The sequence below is a fragment of the Amia ocellicauda genome, chromosome 3 (genome assembly GCF_036373705.1).
Source record: "Amia ocellicauda isolate fAmiCal2 chromosome 3, fAmiCal2.hap1, whole genome shotgun sequence".
Classification (NCBI taxonomy): domain Eukaryota; kingdom Metazoa; phylum Chordata; class Actinopteri; order Amiiformes; family Amiidae; genus Amia; species Amia ocellicauda.
This window is the reverse complement of record NC_089852.1, coordinates 3447721-3466935: the sequence shown is the minus strand read 5'-3', so window position 1 is coordinate 3466935 and position 19215 is coordinate 3447721. Positions and strand designations below refer to the sequence as shown.

General features: G+C 42.1%; 1 protein-coding gene across 2 annotated transcripts in view; it reads right to left on the bottom strand.

Moving 5' to 3' along the window:
* bicd2a (BICD cargo adaptor 2a) overlaps positions 1-19215 on the bottom strand; it is a 61247-nt gene that overhangs the window by 26531 nt on the left and 15501 nt on the right. For both annotated transcript variants that reach the window (XM_066697745.1, XM_066697746.1), the window contains exon 2: positions 6898-7110. In XM_066697745.1, coding sequence (XP_066553842.1) covers positions 6898-7110 — 213 coding nt within the window. The remainder of the gene's footprint in view (positions 1-6897; positions 7111-19215) is intronic.

Sequence of the window (19215 nt, the reverse complement as noted above, 5' to 3'; positions counted from 1 at the left end):
ACTGCCACATTGTTGCATGCATGGCTATAAAAATTGAAACATAACAATTCAAGTGCCTGCATCACCTATCAAAACAATTTCAGCAATCAAAGACTTGCTGATTTTATGGAGAAAACAGACAGGTTCAGACCTGACAAGGTTGACAGTTACACCCATGTCTTTTTAAAATCCTAATTAGATTTGAAAACAGTTAAAATGTCCTACAAAACCCATTTAATTTGCCTAAATCATTTGTTAAAAGGGTTACGGTTTTCGACACCTATACCTTGTTCTCACACACACACCTCCTTCTGAGGGTGGAGAGGCACGGCCGCAGGGTAAATTGGAAAACCGCCCGCTCATGATTTTCATGTCGATGTCCTCCGTCTCGCTGCCAGGCAGGGTGTAAGCAGTTATTCCCACTGCAGTCTCACGTCTGGGTGTGAGTGACAATAAACGATGAGGAGGGATGAGTCGCACAGATCAAACGAAAGCGCGGCTTTTGAAGCCATTATTACCTGCAGCCCACATCAGGTCTCGGCATGTTCTCTTGTCACACGCCCCACTCTGCCATGAAGAGATGTCCAAAACAAATTCAGGGACAAGACAAACTGCAGGAACAAGACGCAGGAAGGAGAGGGCATCTTGACCAAAGTGAGCAGTGTTGAGAAAACACTAACACTTACAAACACTGTTGCCACAACTAACGACTCCAAATTTACTAGCAGTAGCAGCTCAAACATTACTCGTCTATGTACAATAATCACGACAGTATGACAATTCATAAAACATACTGGAGCTTGGGTCTCAAATGGGTGGGACTTTGTACAAATTAAAAGAAGAAAAATGTGTGGGAGATTTGTGAAGCCCCGTTCATTGCCTTAAGAAATATATTATGCATGATATGATTTAACATGCAAATGTCCTACCTACTGAGGAGCAATCTGCATTAACCCTCAGTGGTCAAGTGGGTGTCAGTGTCTAGAGAATCCCAAATCAAAGACTAACTTGACCGTGGATGCTTATTTTAATGACTCGGTCAAAAGCAACGGCTGTGATAAGTAAATCCCTTGATTTTAAAATCAGAAGCTGTCTTGAGAAACTAAAGCAGCAGATTCATTTCACACAATGAGGACTCCTGGCAGTGGGAACATTGAGCTAAACCTAAAGGCACTTAGTGAGTAAATTAGTTTCTTAAGGAATTTGGACCAAAGACTAGAAATATTAAATCTAAATGTTAATGTGCTCAGAGGGATGCCTGGCCTTTTTATTTTTAAATCCACACTCAGCTCACTGGTATGGGACACAAAAAAATGCTGCATTTAAAAGCCAGAAGTCTAATTTCGTATACCACTTTGATGTTTCTTAAATTGCTTTATTAAATTAAGTAAGCATATGGATACATTTTCTGACTTAATACAATAAAACTGGAGGGAAAAATACAATAGTTACACAAACCTTAGTCAAATGCTCTGTTCATCTTTCACATGTGAAAACTGGCTGAATGGTTCAGTGCCCATTACACCCAGAGACAACTTTAGCCTAAAATTGTTAGTTGTGATATTTAATCCTGTAACATTACCATGTCAACAAATACTCTTAATTACAGCCTGCAGCTGCAATGAAATGCACCAGGATTCTCTCAAGCTCCTGCATTAGCTAGACACCATTTTAATTAAAACCCGCATGAGCGGAGCATGTTGCAGGCCATTAATGTCATCGATGACAGTAAAATAAGGTCAGTGGAGTCCCCCAGCAGGTCATGAATCTCTGGATGCGACCCCAATGCGACCGCAATGCATGTAGATCTGTCACACTGCAACACACCTTTGCTCTTGCCAAGCACATTAATCATAACAGTAGACCTTTGCAATTAGCAGTGATCTCTGCTCCTCAGCCGTGTCATCAGCCCCTCAAGTTTGCTCAATGCTGGCCCCTTGCTAGTGGAGCTCAGCTGTGCTTCGCTCGCCTGTTCCGCTTCTTGTCAGCCTGCCAGCATGGATTTCCCCGTCGGTGGAGATCACAGGCTCAGTGGGTCACAAGCCAGAGTTTGTTCGGTAACATTCCCCTTCCGGAGTTTGAAGTTCCCAATTATTTTGGGTCTTGACACCCTGATCACACTCTCTACTCACAGCACTCCTCTACTCTTTCAGTGCTGCCACACAGGGAGGCGGAAAAACAGAGGGGAGGGGAATAAATCATTGTTACAGGGGGTGGGGGGAGATAGAGGGGAAGGCTGGCATTGAAGAGTGGCCCGCAGCGCTCAGTCACGAAACAACTGATTGCTGAGGAAATACATCTGTAAATCTGCTGCACAGTCTTGACTTTAATGACGTTAAGAAAACAAAAAATGTTCCAGCCTGAAAACCAGACCTAATGGAGAAACGAGCCTGTCTCCACTCAGATTAATAATTCAGAAATACATGATGAAAAACGAAGTGGTTTGACAATTTAACACCAAACCCTCGAATCTACATAGATAACACAAGCACAGATTTGCATAGCACCGGGCTCATGAGCTCAAGACACAGCAGGAGGATCTGAACACACAACACATTTGCCAATAAAACAAGTCCCTACAAACATTCACTCATTTCCATCCAGAATAAAATACAAATACATACACTAAATCCAATTCTTCGGTGAAAGAGAATATTAAGACCCTGACCATTAAGCCTCATAAGAACGTTTCCAATGAGTAAATCTCAACCCTCTCCTGCTTCTAACAGACTGCAACCTGTCTAGACAAATCCCAGCGGTGATCCAGTCTCTCGGTATCACCATCACAACAGCACTTCCTGTGATGAACAAAAGCGGCTGCCAGCTGCGCTCATTGGCCCAGAAATCCACCCCAAAGCGGAGTCTGGAAGAGATTCATCAGCTGCGTAAATCCCTTCTCACCCCAGTGCTTCTCTCGGTGTGGCACAGCCGGGGGACCGCTACCACAGTAGGATACTGCGCTACCGTACAGTACGTGCAAATTCCCCAGACGTAACCACTTCTATTGCCGAAGCGCCCACCGAATTTCCACCCCCCCCCATGGTTCCACCATCCATCAAGGCCTAAACAATGAGGCCTTTCAATCCACCGTCACGGCATGCCTCCCTCACCCCCTCCATCTCCTGCAGCGCCACTCCACTGCAGTTGAGTTTGGAACGCTGCTGCCAAATGTGCCCCGTCAAAGTCGCAATTAGCTGCCGCAAAGTTTGAGAATTTAAATCCCGTCAAATGCCAATTACATGCCAGAGTGTATTAAGACACTGGATTAGTTCCTCCACTTTCATGTCTGAAGGAAACAATTAGTTTAAATTACATTTGAGGGGGCTTCAACAATCCAGTGATATGCAAATCAATTAAATTATGGCTTTCGGCAATAGTGTAAGTGCCAGAACAGACGAGTAACGTAGCTGTGGAAATGGAAATCGGCCGTAACGTACAGCAGGTTGGCCGATACACATCTGCGCTTTAACCTCAGTTATGAATATACAGAACATTTGTTCTCGTGTTTTAAATCGATTACATTATTTCTTATTTGACTGCATTTAAATGCGTATAATCATTTTTATTCTCTTTACAATTCCTCCCCTCCCTAATATTGTTTGTAGTCGTGCCAGGAACACTAATCTATAAGAGACTCTTTGTTATCAATAGTCAGTGCTTCACTGAAAGGAAAAACAAATTGGATATATTTTTCTTTGCACTTTCAGCTAGGTTTTATACAAAATAAAAGCCTGGCATCTACCCTTTACTATGCCACTTGCTTAAACACAGGCCTTTGCTGCATTACAACCAAAATAGCTTTAACATTCGCCGAGAGCCCGATTCCAGGCACAGAACGGAAAGCTCTCTGGAGCGCGGAGAGGCCTTGATGAGAAGATGCGTCAGGTTTGTGCCACGCTGTGCTCTGAATGTAAAGCGCCGAACTGCAGTGCGGAATTGAAGACACCAGCGCCATTCAGATATGGGGCGCTGAGGCCGTGTGTGTGATCAGGAACAGGTGACTGAACTAATGAATGCAAGGTCAATTTATGAAGTAGTACCACAGCCTTTTATCCGACATCAGGAACTCCGGTGTCTTTTGTAAGCGTCTCCACTGCACTGGCCAGCAGCCTGGTGTTCAGCCACCGATGAAGTGGAAACCAGCAAACAGGAAGACAGACATTCTCAAGAACACGTATCACATGTTAAACCGACCCAAATCTCAAGCTTTCTAGCAAAGAAAGCGCACACGTTTTGTCTGCAGACACATTTATAACCCTGAGCCCCACCCTGTTAGCTTAAGCCAGGCCACTTATTTTCCTTGCTAGCATAATCTTACACACACACAAAGGAGGGGGAAACATGGTAAAGCTTTACGGCAATTAAAGTTGTTACATATTTTGCAACTCCAGAGTTGAGTAAAAAGAGGTGGGGGGGGGGAAGAAAAGAAAAATAAATCTGGTTGCTGCATCTGGTGCATTTCCTCCCTCCCCCCACTGAGCTGCAGGCTGTAATTCCCTGTGTTCAGACAGAACGGGGGGGGGGCAGTAGAGAGGGCCGCACCGACGACAACGCCAGGACTCAAATCACATGCGCTGCAGCGAGAAGATCTGGCTGCACTGCGGCTCTGGCCGAAGCGCGGTTATCTGGAGGCCTGATCGAGTGGAAACGGAGGTGAAATGGCTGATTTGAAAAAGTGCGTGTCTACCAGGGTTTGTGTGTGAAAGGGTGTGTGTGTGGAGACAGGAACACTATCCAATCCACAACCAGCCCCACAATCAAAGTATATAGCCTCCCACCTTCACCGCGAGGGGAAGCTGTCGAGACGCACGATCTGAGCTCGACTGATTTCTCTCCACCTCTAAGACAGCAATTCTCAAACAATTAAACCCAAGACATCAAAAACGGGATTACAGGATTTATTCTCTTCCCTCTTCTAAATTAAGAGGCAGAATTATTTCAGTCCGACTGTCTGACTGAGGAAATCATTATCTGAGAGATAACAGCCTCATCCAGGGGTGAGAGCAGCTGGTTTGGTTGAAAATAACTCATTTGCTTTACAAATTCTTCACTCAGAAGCTGCTGCCCCAGCCTTTGTTCTACACTGTATATTTCATATGTTTCCAATTAATTTTAGTGTTTTCATATACATGTAAACTCATATGACCTATTAAATAAAGATTCTTCAAAGAGTCACGGTACCAGAAAAGTAGAACCAGCAGAGCAATATTTTTGAGTTTTGTGAAATGGAAAAACACAAAAACAAACAAAAGAAATGCATAAGTTTGATTTGAATCATAGTGAAGCCTATCTGATTACACAAACAACTGTTCACAAAGCAATGCAGGTCTGAGCACGGTCCAGATCCGATTGAGAACTGGCACGGACGTCCGTACACATCCTGACAGTCTGAGATCATCAGTTTTGTGCTCCTAAAAATATACACAGTCCCTCGTATTACTCTCCCCTTACTTTTAAAGACACAGCCTTAAGGAATAAGGATTAGAGATTTTAACAAAACAAAAGAGACACCCAAAGCAGTAATAAAATAGTGCTATACCAGTACTGGTGTATCTAGACTAACTGCAATTTCCCCTTTGATTTAAAATGCATTTAATTTTTGCCCTCAGATAAAACTCTCCATAAAACATACCTGTAATTTACAGTTATAAAAGGAAATGCTGATATGAGGAATCAGTCCCCACCCACTCCACCATAAAAAGGTGACATTTCTCCTTTTCTTTGTAATGTGAAGTTTGTACAGAAAGCAGAGCCAGACAGTTAACTTCTCCTGTTGTTTCTGTTCATGCTAGTTTCTGGTTTGGTCAGTCTACTAGAAAAATGTGAAGATTAATTCATTTTTTGTCAAGGCACCATTTTGTTTGCTGGTGCCTTGAACAAATAAGAAAAAACTAACAAAATTAAAATAAACATAAAATAAGACTGGGTATTTGACACAAACACAGACCTACCCAGCTTACCCATTTCCCAGTCTCCTGCAGCTGGCCATATATCTACTTCATGTTATTTCTTTCCTGTGTAACAGCTGCACAAACACAAACACAGATTTAACCCTGTGTGGCATCCAAAACCTTGGAAAGCTCGAACTATGAGACCATCATACCAGCTTAAAAGACGACAACAGCTGGCCCTGCATCTTTCTATGTTATGATGGTTTGTTTTCACGCAGAGAGCCTATGTCACAAAGCAGTCATTATTCCAAGTGTAATTCCAAACCCAATCTTCCCCAACCCACAGATTTCAAACCGCAGCGTAAGAAGGATAATTATAAAGCACCGATGTCCCACTATGTCTCTAGGAGGCCGGAGTCTTTATCGGAGCTTTAGTACTTACAGTAAGTCTGGAAGACCAATCTGCATCTCAGAGCTCGATTTAATGAAAAAAACGTAATTTGACCGACATGTACATGCAGACTTAGGCAGTATTTTTTGAGACTTAAAGGGTTCACATTACATATGACTTTCATCTCTCTCCCATTCTTTTACTCCTATTTTCTGGCTGTCACATGCCTAACCGATCTGCTGGAGAACGGTTTTGCTTATGCCAGATTGTGATGGCTTCTCACTCACTGGTAATCTGAGAGCCGCTCAGGGAATTCAAGGGCAACGTGTAGCACATTAATTTTTAAGCTTTGCATCCTATTAACGATTCTTGGTGTCAACAGGCTTCAGTCACAGATACACATCTGGTCCCGGGAAACTCAGATGGAAAATTCTTTGAAGACACTGACTGATACACTTCCATTCCCCATCATGTCCTTTTCCATACTTAAAACGTCTAAACATTTAATGAGGGTAAAGGTACATGATCGATTTCAATTACATAATTAGTTCCCTGAGTTGCTTTTATTCCACCCGGGACAGCGGAGTATATCTAGTGTATTTTCTACTACTTATAACCCCCTGGACTCCACCTTACCTCTCGCATCTCCTGTGCAATGGACGACAGCCGGTCGTTTTCCGACTGGGCATTGGCAAGCACATTTTTCATCTGTTTCAGCTCCGTCTGCAGCTCCAGGACCCTCTGCTCGTAGTAGGCTTCCTTGGAGGCCGACTCCTGGATCAGAGACTCCTCCCGACTCTCCCCGTCTGCCGCCACTTTCTTATGGTTGGAATAAGCTTGTCCAAAGGCCTGGAAAATGAGGGAAAAAAACTACTTTGAGCATCATGGGCCAAGCTGGTCCTTGCATTAATTTACAGGATTACGCTTAAAGGCTTAGTGTGGTAGTTCTGCATTTGCTCAAGTAAAACCTGATTAAATTTGGGTCAAAACTGTTTAAGATGCTAAGCCATCAAAGACACAACCTAAGATCCTCGAAGAAGTCACATTTCTGTGGGTTTAATTATACTTGGGCAGTATCAGTAGCCTGATTTAGGTTTCCTTTGCTGTTGTTTATCTTAAAATACAGTGATAAACTTTGGCAAGAAAATGCAAATGCCAAAAAGGGAATCTGACTGAAACTTGTTCAAGACCCAACATGCACTTATTTGTCTTTCACACTAGGTCATCCTAAAAGTTGGCTTTCCGTATTCAAGTCATCAACAGAACTAAAATAGATGTCTGTCGATTATTGAAGAGAGCACACATCCTTCCCTGAGCTCAGGGAGTTGATGAGACCAAGTTTGAGACACCAGATTACACTAGACATCAGATCTACTGCAGGTAAAACCAACAGCTCAAAACACAGCTGGGAAATTAAAATACAGAACAAACTGCGGCAGAAGAAACAGTATAAAGGCATATGTGAAAGCTTCCCTGAACTGAATGTCAATCACTCTGCACGAAGAGCAAAAGCCATTAAAATTGCGAGTCCTTATAAAATCTTAAGTGGCACAAATGCAATAGAAAAGACAACCGTGTTGGAAAGAAGGAAGGAATTCTGGATGTTTCTGCAGTTGGATTAGTTTTTCCATCTCTGATTCTCAAATATATTGCTCATCAAATAAGAAAAGAGTCCAAGCCACAAGCCTGTGTAATTTTAAACATGGTGACTCATACCAACAAAATGCAAAAAGCAGAAACTTAAAAAAGGGAAGAGCTTTGCTGGTCTTGTGTGAAGAGGTCATTAAAGCGCCACAGAACTGCTGAGTTTTTTCCCCCTTGTATAACAACTGAAACTTCAGACTGCTCCAGAAAAGAGAACAAAGTATATCAGACGCAGGTTTTGTCATTTTCCAAATAAGAGTTGGAAACACAGGCAGTCGGATATATTTAACGTGGTTTCCTTAATGAAACTGAATGTCTTTGTTGTCGTCAGTTGTTCTATAGTTTGCTACATACTGTCCCACAACTCTAAAGCGAAATGAAAACACAAAATAGCTAGTAGGTATGACATCTGAGTGCAACATTGCGCCCATTTCTTTCTGAAAGGAGTGCTCCAGGCACATTTCAGATGGAAATTATGTTAATGTCATAAAACAGAAATGTACATTCAGGGCTGACTGATAGTGGGTTAGAAAGTCAGTGTCTCGGTCTTTACTTCATTTCCACCAATACTGAAAGATAAACAACCTAGTCTGGGATTATACACACCCACTAATAGAAAACAATTAACCTGTACTCAGTGGCAGCTTTATTTTATTTTTTATAAGATGCTTCTTTCTTGCTATGAAGTAGGTTTATAGTTTGCCATTAGCGGGTGGTTCTGTATTTTGATTTAATCTAGCCCATTCACTTAACACTGCAGTGAAAGCCTTTTTATTGATTTCTGAAATGGGACATTAACCCTTGAAATGCACAACAGTGAATTCACCTTTTTAACTAGTCTTAAATGAAAAGAAAACATGCAACTAAAACAGGTTGAATAGAATCATATAGGCCTAACAAAAGATAGGTTGAGGTTCAGATTTGTAGGTGTCCATTTGTATGGGAATGGTTTACGGTGTGCGAAGGAGAGAGAGTCAGAGGTGGAGTGCATCTCCAATCATGTCCTAAATCAACTCTCTGTTTAAAAAAAAAAAAAAAAAAGACAATCAGATCAGTTTGGCAGCAAGAGGAACACATTCCTGCCGGAGAGATTGTGATCTACACTGCACACTGTATCTGATTTGGCAAGACAGACCCGTACAGGCACTGAGGTCACACACTCGATTGTCTCGTTGAAGACAGAACTGCTGTGACGCGCCCTTTGCCATCACCTCAATCCACGTACCGCTAATGGCAGGAGGCTGTCCTGGGGGTCTCCGCCACAAACTACAGTGTAAACCTAAAGCTCTAGTCAATGACCATTAAATGCAACCATGTCCCCCTCTTTTTCTCACTGAAACCACTACATTAACATGAAACATTTCTGTTTCCCTTGCCCTCCTCAGCAACGGACAAAATGGGTGGGCGGCAAAGAACTGTATTTCCTGCTGCGGCCCCCAGAGAATAAATTTCTTCTGAAGTACCGTCACATCAAGACAATCTGGCGAGAGAACGGGCATCAGACATCACACATCAGAGCGACACCCTCAAAATACACCACAACACACTCCTAATCTCCTAAACTGGATAAAATAAAAACTACTTCAATTTTTGGCTCTTTCATACATACAGTAGACAAAGTATAAAGTTATTTGTGTCTACGTAGCGAAATGAAGCAGTCCGTATTCAGAGATATGCTCACACAGTAACCATACTTCCAAGGTCAGGCGATGAGTAGAAAGATAGGGTCAAAAGCAGCATCAAATCTCTGATTGACTGTGACTGCTGAAAAATAGACAACTGCAGCAGGGGACACATAACCGGGGACCTGGAGACAGCACCGCAACCACCAATCATTGTGAAAGCACGGTACACCAACCTTGTCTATAGCTTTCATTTGCCGAGAGACAACTGTGTACCCCCTCGGAGGGGCAAACGAGGCCTGCAGCAACCCACCCACAGGGGTTCTCCCAGATATCCACAGAGGCCAATTAATCGTGCAGTATCTGGCACTCAAAAACTCCCCTTTGTCTACGGAGACTGCTGCACTGGTCACATGGGGGGGGGGTCCTACATCCAAGACACAACACAATTAATGACAACTCCCTCACGGGGAACGTCGTCTTAAAACAGAGGAATATATTCGACAGAAACAAACCTCGATGAAAATACTCCTGGATAGAGGCGGAGAGATTTAGAGCACGTTCGGGAATCCTCTTGACATGCTCGTGTCAACTGGATTGAGCAAAGCAGGTTGCAGTGACTTAACGGACACCAACGGCTGTGCCGGGTTCACAGGGCCGAGCACCTTTCACAACTGCTTTGAGAAAAGCCCCGAATCAAATCACATCTAGAGTAATTGCAAGTAATCTTTAATGACACGGAGGAGGAGGAGGAGGGCTGTGCATCCTTGGCGAGGACAAACGAGACTACGACACCTGCAGTTCAGTGCTCCAGCTGGTGAGTGCCACTGACAGACGATGATCCTTCTTTTTGGCAGTTGTGTACGATTGCATTAACGCTTTGCAAGGATCGCGTTCCCTCTTGACGTGGCAAACACACACATATCAGCTGCTCGTTCAAATGGCTTACCATAAGACAGCCCTTCTTAATTTTGCTCTTACAAAATGGTGTACACTTGACATACAGGTAGGTATGTTCAATTACCAAGCCTGACTAATTGTTGTGTCTACTTCAAAACTAGATTTGAAAACCAGTTTTATTTCCAGAATTCATAAGCAACTGTGGTGGAGAAGTTTACCTGTTAAAGCGCCCCTTCTACACAATCAACACAGTGCATAAGCACATCATATAAAGCCCTTATAAATAAAAGAAATGTACAGATGTTCAGACAAACTGCAAAGGCAAAACACTTTGTCTGACAAGACCGCTACTGACAGATATGTTATTAAGTCTCGGGAGCCTGACATTAAAAGGAATGCATTAATGATTTTAAATACAGCGGATCAAAAGCACAGTGACAAGAGGGCTGAATAACTCACAATACACAAATCATGTAGTGTACTTCAGCGTAATCAATTTCCTCACAGTTCTGTCGACATGCATAACAATAGAAAAACTACTTTAGCAGCATTTTATGCTCCAGATACAAGTCACTCTAGACTTGACATGTAGGAGTAAGTGACAGTTATTTACAAAGCTCACGGGTGTATAAGGGCATATTTGCCTGTGTGGAGCAATTGTTTTACAGTCGGGTCGAGTGACCCTTCCCCAACAATGCCAAATGTTACCTTTAAGCCAGGCTGGCATCCAATCCACCGAATTCTGTGAGACACCAGCAAAGGACAGAGGGGGCCTGAGATAAGGGTCCTGCTGTCGATCTTTTTGCTGTCACTGGGGTCCGTTTGTTTACAATGTCAGCAATATAGATTATTCCCTTTGTCACCCGGCCCGCTGAGAGAGACGGGGCGTCTTGGGAGCTCTGAGAGCGATGTCTTTGCAGCGTTACTAGGTTAATGGGGAAGCTTTGGGTCTCTAAGGCAATTCTCTCGCAAAAGAGGGCAGCTGCAGCCATTAAACCTGAATGAAAATTAGTCTGTGCTTACATGTGGGCTTAATGAAACATGACAGAGTGATTAATAAAATGTCTAGAGAGAGAGGAAGAAGACAAGGTTGTAGTAGTCGGTTCTTTTTTATATAAACGTTAAAGGAAATTGTATGCAGAAGGTGGTAGAGATGATCTTTCGGCTAAGGTACAAAGCAGTGCAAAAGTGTTGAAATTATAACAGAGACTGGGCTAAATGTAAACTAAAAGTGGTGTTTAATGGTATATTAATAATCAGTACTGTAGAATAGAAATAACCTTGTTGGAGGAGTGACACTTCTTTCATCTGACTGATACTTTAAGAGAGTATGTTCACAGGACATAAACATTTGTATTCATTCTGTGCTTGAAAAAGGCAGCCGGGGGGGTTGGGGGGGGTTGTAAAGCTGTTCAACATCTAATTACTGTATCCTGTAGTATACGGCATTGAATATGTGTCAGATTTCATGGTATATGATCCACGGCATATCCCCGAAGAGCATGACAATCCCCTCGGGCCTTAACATTTCAAACAATGGTTGAAGCCCACATACTGCAAACAACACGGCCTGTTCGGGAAAACTCGGCTGTTCTGGCAAAAACAAGGGGGAAGCATCAACAAAGACACTCACACCAAGCAGCCTGCGAGCGAGTGCAGTTCGGCTCTTGTTAGGGACGTGCAACATTTTGTTCTCATATAAGCTCATCGCGGGGCTGTGAGAAAGACACGCGTTCAAAGGTTGACAGTCATAAAAATAGTTTTCACACCTCGCAAGTGAAGTGTGTGTGTGTGTGTGTTTGTATGTTTGAGAGGGGTTGCCATCGTGGGCCTCTTCAAACCAGAAGATCCAAGTGGAAATGAGTCCAAGTTAAGCCCCTTTTTCTTTCAGCCCTTGGCATTAAAGATGGGCGGCTTTGTAGTCCACATGGAAAGAAATAACCACTGTATAATCTAACAGTCTTTATTTGAACCTCTGTCCCAAACTGCTTTAAACCTGCCCGTCGATGAACATTGGATTTGGATGTCGCGCCTAAATCCATGACTTTCCATAACCTCAATTCCTAAACTCCTTGAATCCCCTGCTCCCAAAATCAAACAGAGGAATTATCAGGAGGAAAGACAAAAAGAAGAAATTGTGAATAAGCTGATGAAAGAAGTAAGATGAATCGAAAATAAACAAACAAGTGCTGGAAATCCCCGCTGTGTTCGATGAATAAAGACTCCAGATTCCAGCTCCATTAAGTGGCTTTCAAATGTCTTATTGGCATCCAAACTGAGGAAACCATCTCTCTTTTAAGAGGGTTCTTCACCGGTTATGTGAATTCCTAATGATTTCCCAATTGGCTTTTTCTTTTACTGCAAATCAGCTTCAAAGGTTTACCATGTAGAGACGTTTTTCTCCTTCTTTTAACAAGAAAAGGAGCACCTAAAGAAATGGGTCTGATTGTATTCATCCCTGCTATAAAAATATAAACAAAAAAAGCCATTACTGAGGAGAGGAAGAGAGAGTGATGTTTCACTACCTCGGCACACACCGCCATTTTGTTTTCTGAAGCGTGTCCATTGTAACATAATGTGCAAACTATAATGTTCCCCTGTGCCACAGTAAGACACACTCAGTAGTAGATTATACAAGTGTAGAAACATTTGTAGAAATAAGTACTGTAAGATATAATTATTTATACATTTGGATGTGTACCTAAACTGTCCTTTTGTTGCCCAAGCCAAGCTAATGAATTTTTTTTCTTTTCTTTTTTTTTAATGGTTTGATTTTTTTTAAAAAGTGAAAAAGCTGTGCTGGCCCCTGCATTGCAGTTTTCCCCAGAGAGGATAATTGCACAGGCTGGTCTGAGCGGAACTTGAGCCAACCCCGTGCAGAGACTTGGACTCCTCGTTGAACACAGCTCACAGATCACTAATTACAGACTATGGATTTACATTAGAACGGCATGCAAGCATATAGCCTACATCTGAATACCTAGCTAAAGGACAACAAGAACAAATTTAAAGCAACATCTACTTTACATTTCCTGTGAGCAGACAGAGACGACCACAGGATGTGCCGTTCGGACGGCTGCACCTTCCGTAACACAGCGCCGGCCAATCTATCAAAACCAGATTTTGATGCATAGATGAAGGTTAGACATGTGGAACGGCGCCCGGGAGCACATGATTGGAAATCAAATGAGCAACGCTGTTTGTGTCCGTGTCCTCTGACATTACAGCTCGGATAAGAGAAGTTTTATTAATAATCAAATTTGATATTTACGGCTATGAAGCCAATTTACCACTAGCAACAGGACACAGAGAAAAAAATGACAGAAAACCTTCACAGAAAGGAAAAACTCCATAAATAGCTTTAACCAGAGTGGCCAGGCACTGACAAAGTATTAAATATTGACATTCACACTCGGTTGGCGTTAAGTGTAAAGCTGGCCTGCCTGCCTCGAGCGAGCCGGCTGAAAATCTCTCTCTCTCTCCTCCAGCCACGTTTCCCCTGACCTTCGCATGCTCCCTCTGTGCAGGGCTTTCCGATTTCCTCCTGCTTTATAGAGAAGCACTACTGTGCCTGCCAGTACCAACACTGCCAATAAACTGCAATCCACACAGGGCCAGAAGGAGCTCTGTGACTGGTAATGAAAATGTTGTCTTATTGCCACTCTGATCAATAAACAGAGCTCCATCAATGGGGCGTAGAGAGAATATCGGAGCTGGGGGGATTACAGTGGCTTGCAGCCCGTCGTGATACGGGAGGATGGGACGAAATACATTATTTGACAAGAGGCCCCCAATAAAGGCGGCCAAGTAGGACGCCGATGTTATTCAAAACTCCTTATTTCTGCACTTGCAATTAAAAAAAATTAATTAAAAATGGAATTAATTAGCAACTAAACCGTGCAGCAGTGTGTTAGAATTTCACAACATGTCAGTCTGGAACTTCCTACATGGTTTTATTTTTAACTACAATAAACAATATTCAAGGATTTTTTGTATTTTATAAACTCATTGATTTCAAGTATTTGAAAGCAGAAACTACCTTAATTTTCTTTCAGTATAATAAACTAGGTCATTATTTTTTTCTTTATTAAAATGTATTTCCTTTCTTTCCCCTAATTCCTTGTCAGTATTATGTGTTCTGCATTCATAACATGCTTTCTAATACTAGCTGGCAGGAAAGTCGGATTGGGACTTGTGTTGGACAATGACTAGATTTTCAATCCATTGCAATGACGTTATGAGTAGATATCACGGGTCTAAGAAATATGTAGCGTAGTATACAATGACACAGAATGATTCTTGAAATAACATTATAAAATGTAATCAAATATATGAAGATCAAAGGTTCTGCACATTTAAATCATATTTTTGCCCAGGTTGAGGAAATCGGATTACCTCCTTCACACTAAACTTAAGACTAATCAGAAGGCGTTAATAAGTGACGAAACATTCATTAACACTTTCTCCCCAATACGCCTCTTAAATCACTCGAAGCTCCAACAGATACGCAAATTCTTTACATGCCTAAACCAATCACCACAGATGTATTGCCTCCATAAAATGCAAACGAGGCTGTGTTTTATAATGCACACACCCTGATTAAATACTGCCACAATCAATAGGATCTGTATTTGGATTTATAGCTCTCATGCATTTTATATTACAGTCACCTAGATAACAGGGGGCAAAGTTAATAAGATTGCTCCATCTGGAAAATATGCCACAGCTTCACTGATTTCCCCACAAATCTAGGCCAACCAGGTGATTAACATTCCAGCAGAGCGCCAAAGCTTTGTGTTGCGTCCCAGATGCTCTACAATGTCATCTGTGGATGTGTTTCTACACCAGTTCGCACAAAGCTTTAGGTTTACAACACTTTTATACGGTCTAGCACAATGGAATTATTCCCTCCGATCTTGAAATTGACTTTAAGCAGGCCTAAGTACTGTTTGTGCCTTGGGGGGATAAGGGAGCCAGTCTCCACAAGGTTAAAGCGACTTTGAGAATGGCCATATTTTGGTTGATTAGTTTTGGCTGAGCAGAGATCTCAGATGTAGGACACAGGCGGTCTGTGCGTGGGCGGTTGCCGGAGGGGCTCTGGATACAACAGTCTGCTGCAGATGCTGAGATCGTACTGCACCTCAGCAAGCCTCCTACCTGTACTGCTCTCTGCCTGATATCCATATTGATCAGAGGAAAAAGTCTGTTACAGTGTATCACAGTACAGGTACCACTGCAGTACCCAAGTGTGTACACTTTACAATCCTGCGAGAGGCGGAGAACAGACCGCATTGTACTATCATCTGAAATCCTTTATTTATTTTTACCTCTAGCAATGTCTGGAATGCTATATACACAGAGTGCAATGTTTTATTAATATTAGCTTGAAGAAATACTTTAAATACCAGTTTATTGGGGGTGGGGGGGGGGTAACCATACACACTGTACAGCTGTAGGCGGTTTGTTGAGTCGATAAGGTTACATAGAGAATGGGAATGTTATCTCAAATCTCAAAACATATATATATATTTTTTTGTTTAGCCGATTCACATTTGCAGCACTGAATTAAGCTGGAAAAAACATTGCCACTTCTCTCTGGCTGCTGTCGACAGTTGCTGGAAGTACAATAGAGACACTGGTTTCATAACGCTCAGCTGGTTTCACAGACCTCGATAAGAAAGTCTTGGACTTTCCCAATACTATTCTATGTTTAGTAGCCCAAGGCCAGCGGTGATAATCCAGGAAAGGTGTCTCTATATAATCGAATATCGATATTTTTTATTGATATACCTCATTATGATGATCGATAAAAAAGGATAATCGATAATGGCAAAGTTACATTTTGGGGAATACGTTAAGCGAAGATCTTATTTTGTGAATTAATTTAAATGACGCTACCAAGATGGTGATTTGAAATATATGACTCAAGTATTTAAAATTAAAATACAATTAAATATTTTTTGCTAAAATAAAATAACAAGCCTTTTAGTGTTAATTGTAACAATATTTTATTTATAATATGGGAAATAGGGAAGCATTCTCTTATCTGCTCCACTGATGCAAAGAGTGTTTGTCTGCCACCTGCCTTTAAAAGAAACGCCGCCGCAGTGCAATGCCAGAGTCAGTCGAACTTTACACTGCCAGGATCAAATGGTACAGATCCAGATCAAATGCATCGGTAGCATCTCCCCTGAGAGGTGCATTTGATCCCATCGCTGAGTGTTTACACTGCCATCTCTGAGCAGGATCAAATGCATTGGTAGCAGAAATGGCAGTGTAAGTGCACCTATTGTAAATATAAAGTGGACCGGCTTGTGTTCCTGGCAAACAACATTTAAAATATGGATGTTTGAATGGAGACTGGATTGGATATACATAGTTTCAGTTTCCCAAGTCTCAAACACGCATATGTTTTTCTAAACGTAAAGGTTGCGAAGATACTAAAACGTTACAAGGGTATAAAGCAGAGGCGTTTTATTTTGTATGTAAAACAACAAACTCTAAATATCGTTTTTTTAATTTATCGATTTCATATTGCAGCCTCAATTATCAATTTCAGTTTTCGTGTTAACCTGACAACCCTATAATCCAGGTCTGTGAAACTAACTAGGAATTAAATCAGACCCAAGCAGATTTGTCTTCAGGAACTGGGAAGGTCTCCTTGTACAAAAGCAGATCTGTAGTTAATATTCCAGACCATCCTGAAACTTTGTCAATGACTAATGCCACCACCTGTTATTCATAGCGTCTTGCAGAAGAATGGTTGTGATTCAGTCATTCCCTTCATACTGTAAACTGCAAGATCAGTTTTAAGGCCTTGTCTCCACTGACTCACATCCTATCATCATGCTTTTCTCACACAAAAAAGCAATCACTGCAGTGATTAGGGTACTTGGTGTAGAGTAGGTTTACTGCTTTGCACCAAGCACATTCTATGGAGCATTTGAGACTTGGATCGCTGCTGAGCCCAAACTAGCAATCAAGAAAAAAAAAAAATCTACGTATTATTAAAGCTGCCCGAGCTACCGCGCAGCCTGAAAATGACAACGAATGCCTTCACTTTCGAGCTTAATGAGAATCGGCTCCCGTGTCGTGAGCTGCCTGGAGAACAAGAAAAACTGTGAAGATAAACATTGGAAGAAATCTCAAGCTTTGCTTACGAAATACCCAACCCACCAAAGAGCGTATCTTCATCTGGAACAACTGATGGCATGTTGAATCGAGCAGTATTTTTTAACTGTGCTGGGGCACAGCAAAATGTCTCCCAGCTATTGTCGAAGTCAGAGGAAGATAATTAACGCTTTAAACTGCTGCCAAAATTCTGTTCCAAATTAGTGTTACAGACACTGGGGGGAAAGATGTGGTAATCATGTTTCGGTCATTCCTTGGGACAGGAGGGGGGCAGCCATAGCAGAAAGGCAGTTGTTTTTTTCATTTGGAAAAGAGGAGGCGGTCAGGTTTCTAATACTCTTCGGGGAAAGCCTTCTCATTCATCTTGAGGTCCCAACTGCCCGAATCCCAACATCTCTCTTGCAGTTGACAGTGTAAACAAACACAGCGGGATTTGAGTTTTAACAATATATTCATGCTGGTGGAATTGCAGTACACATGGCAAAAGACTTGGAAGGCAAGTGTCTTGTTGCAGCTGGCAAGGTGTACATTGCGAATAAGTGTTTAATGCCATGCAGCAGACTATATGAACTTAGCTGAACCACTAATGCCTGCAGACAGGAACCCACTTTCAAGTGCAAGCTAAAAAATTCGGTCACAGTCCCAGTTTAAGATGCAAAGGAATTGGGTTAAACTACAAATTCTTTGATAATCCTCTTCCCCCCCTATTTTTTTTTATAAAACTGCATTAAAGATTGAGTTGGTTGGTACTGTAGTACATTTCCTCTATCGCTGTGCAGTTCAAATACTAGACTTCAGCTTTCTCAGGATGTCTTACACTCTCTGCATGCATTTGCTGAGGGAGAAATTAAATGTTTTTTTCATTTCCTCAGTAAGTTCCCTCACGTATTTGAATGAATTAACATAAATGACAGGATTGTACTTCTACAAAATGAGATGTGTGAGTAACAAGAAATCTGCTAGCAGGCTTGTCAAGAAATAACAGGAAGTGCACCGTTCTCCCTTCCTGCGCCGTCTCTGGGCTGAAACGGTTAATCTCTGGATGTGTGAGGCTCCAGTGACTCAGACATTCTCTTTAGCTGCCATCAGGGAAAAGCACTGGGCTGATTAAAAGCATCTTGTGCATTTGAAGAACAAAGATCTGCAGTGATATGTTTAGTTTATACAAATAGACCTTTTTTAATTGACGCCTCATACCCTATTAAACAACGTCTCTGAGGGTATAATATAGACAGATACTTAGAGCGGGTAAAGAACCGTGATGGCAAAATACATGAGCGTTTTCACCAGCGCTGTCAATTTGAGACGAGGAAACTGGTGATATAGGGCGCTGTGTGAACTCCATCGTAAAAAAAACAAAAACTGTATTTTAAGACTTAGATCCACTAAAGAGTGGCCATCGAGTCAACTTTAGCTGAAGGGAATTGGTTTAGGGAGACATGTATGTTTCGCAATTATGGAGTGGACAGTGCAAGGACTGGTGCCCCAGATGGCACAGTGCCGGCCAGATAACCTTGCAGGGCCTCTCCTAGTCTTGTCAAGGGGAGCAAAGCTTATCAATGATTTATATCATAGTCCCAGCACTGGACCAACTTCCTGTTCTCATCCAAGGCCGAGAACAGGGCGAGACAGACTATAGATCCTTTGATGTTTGAGA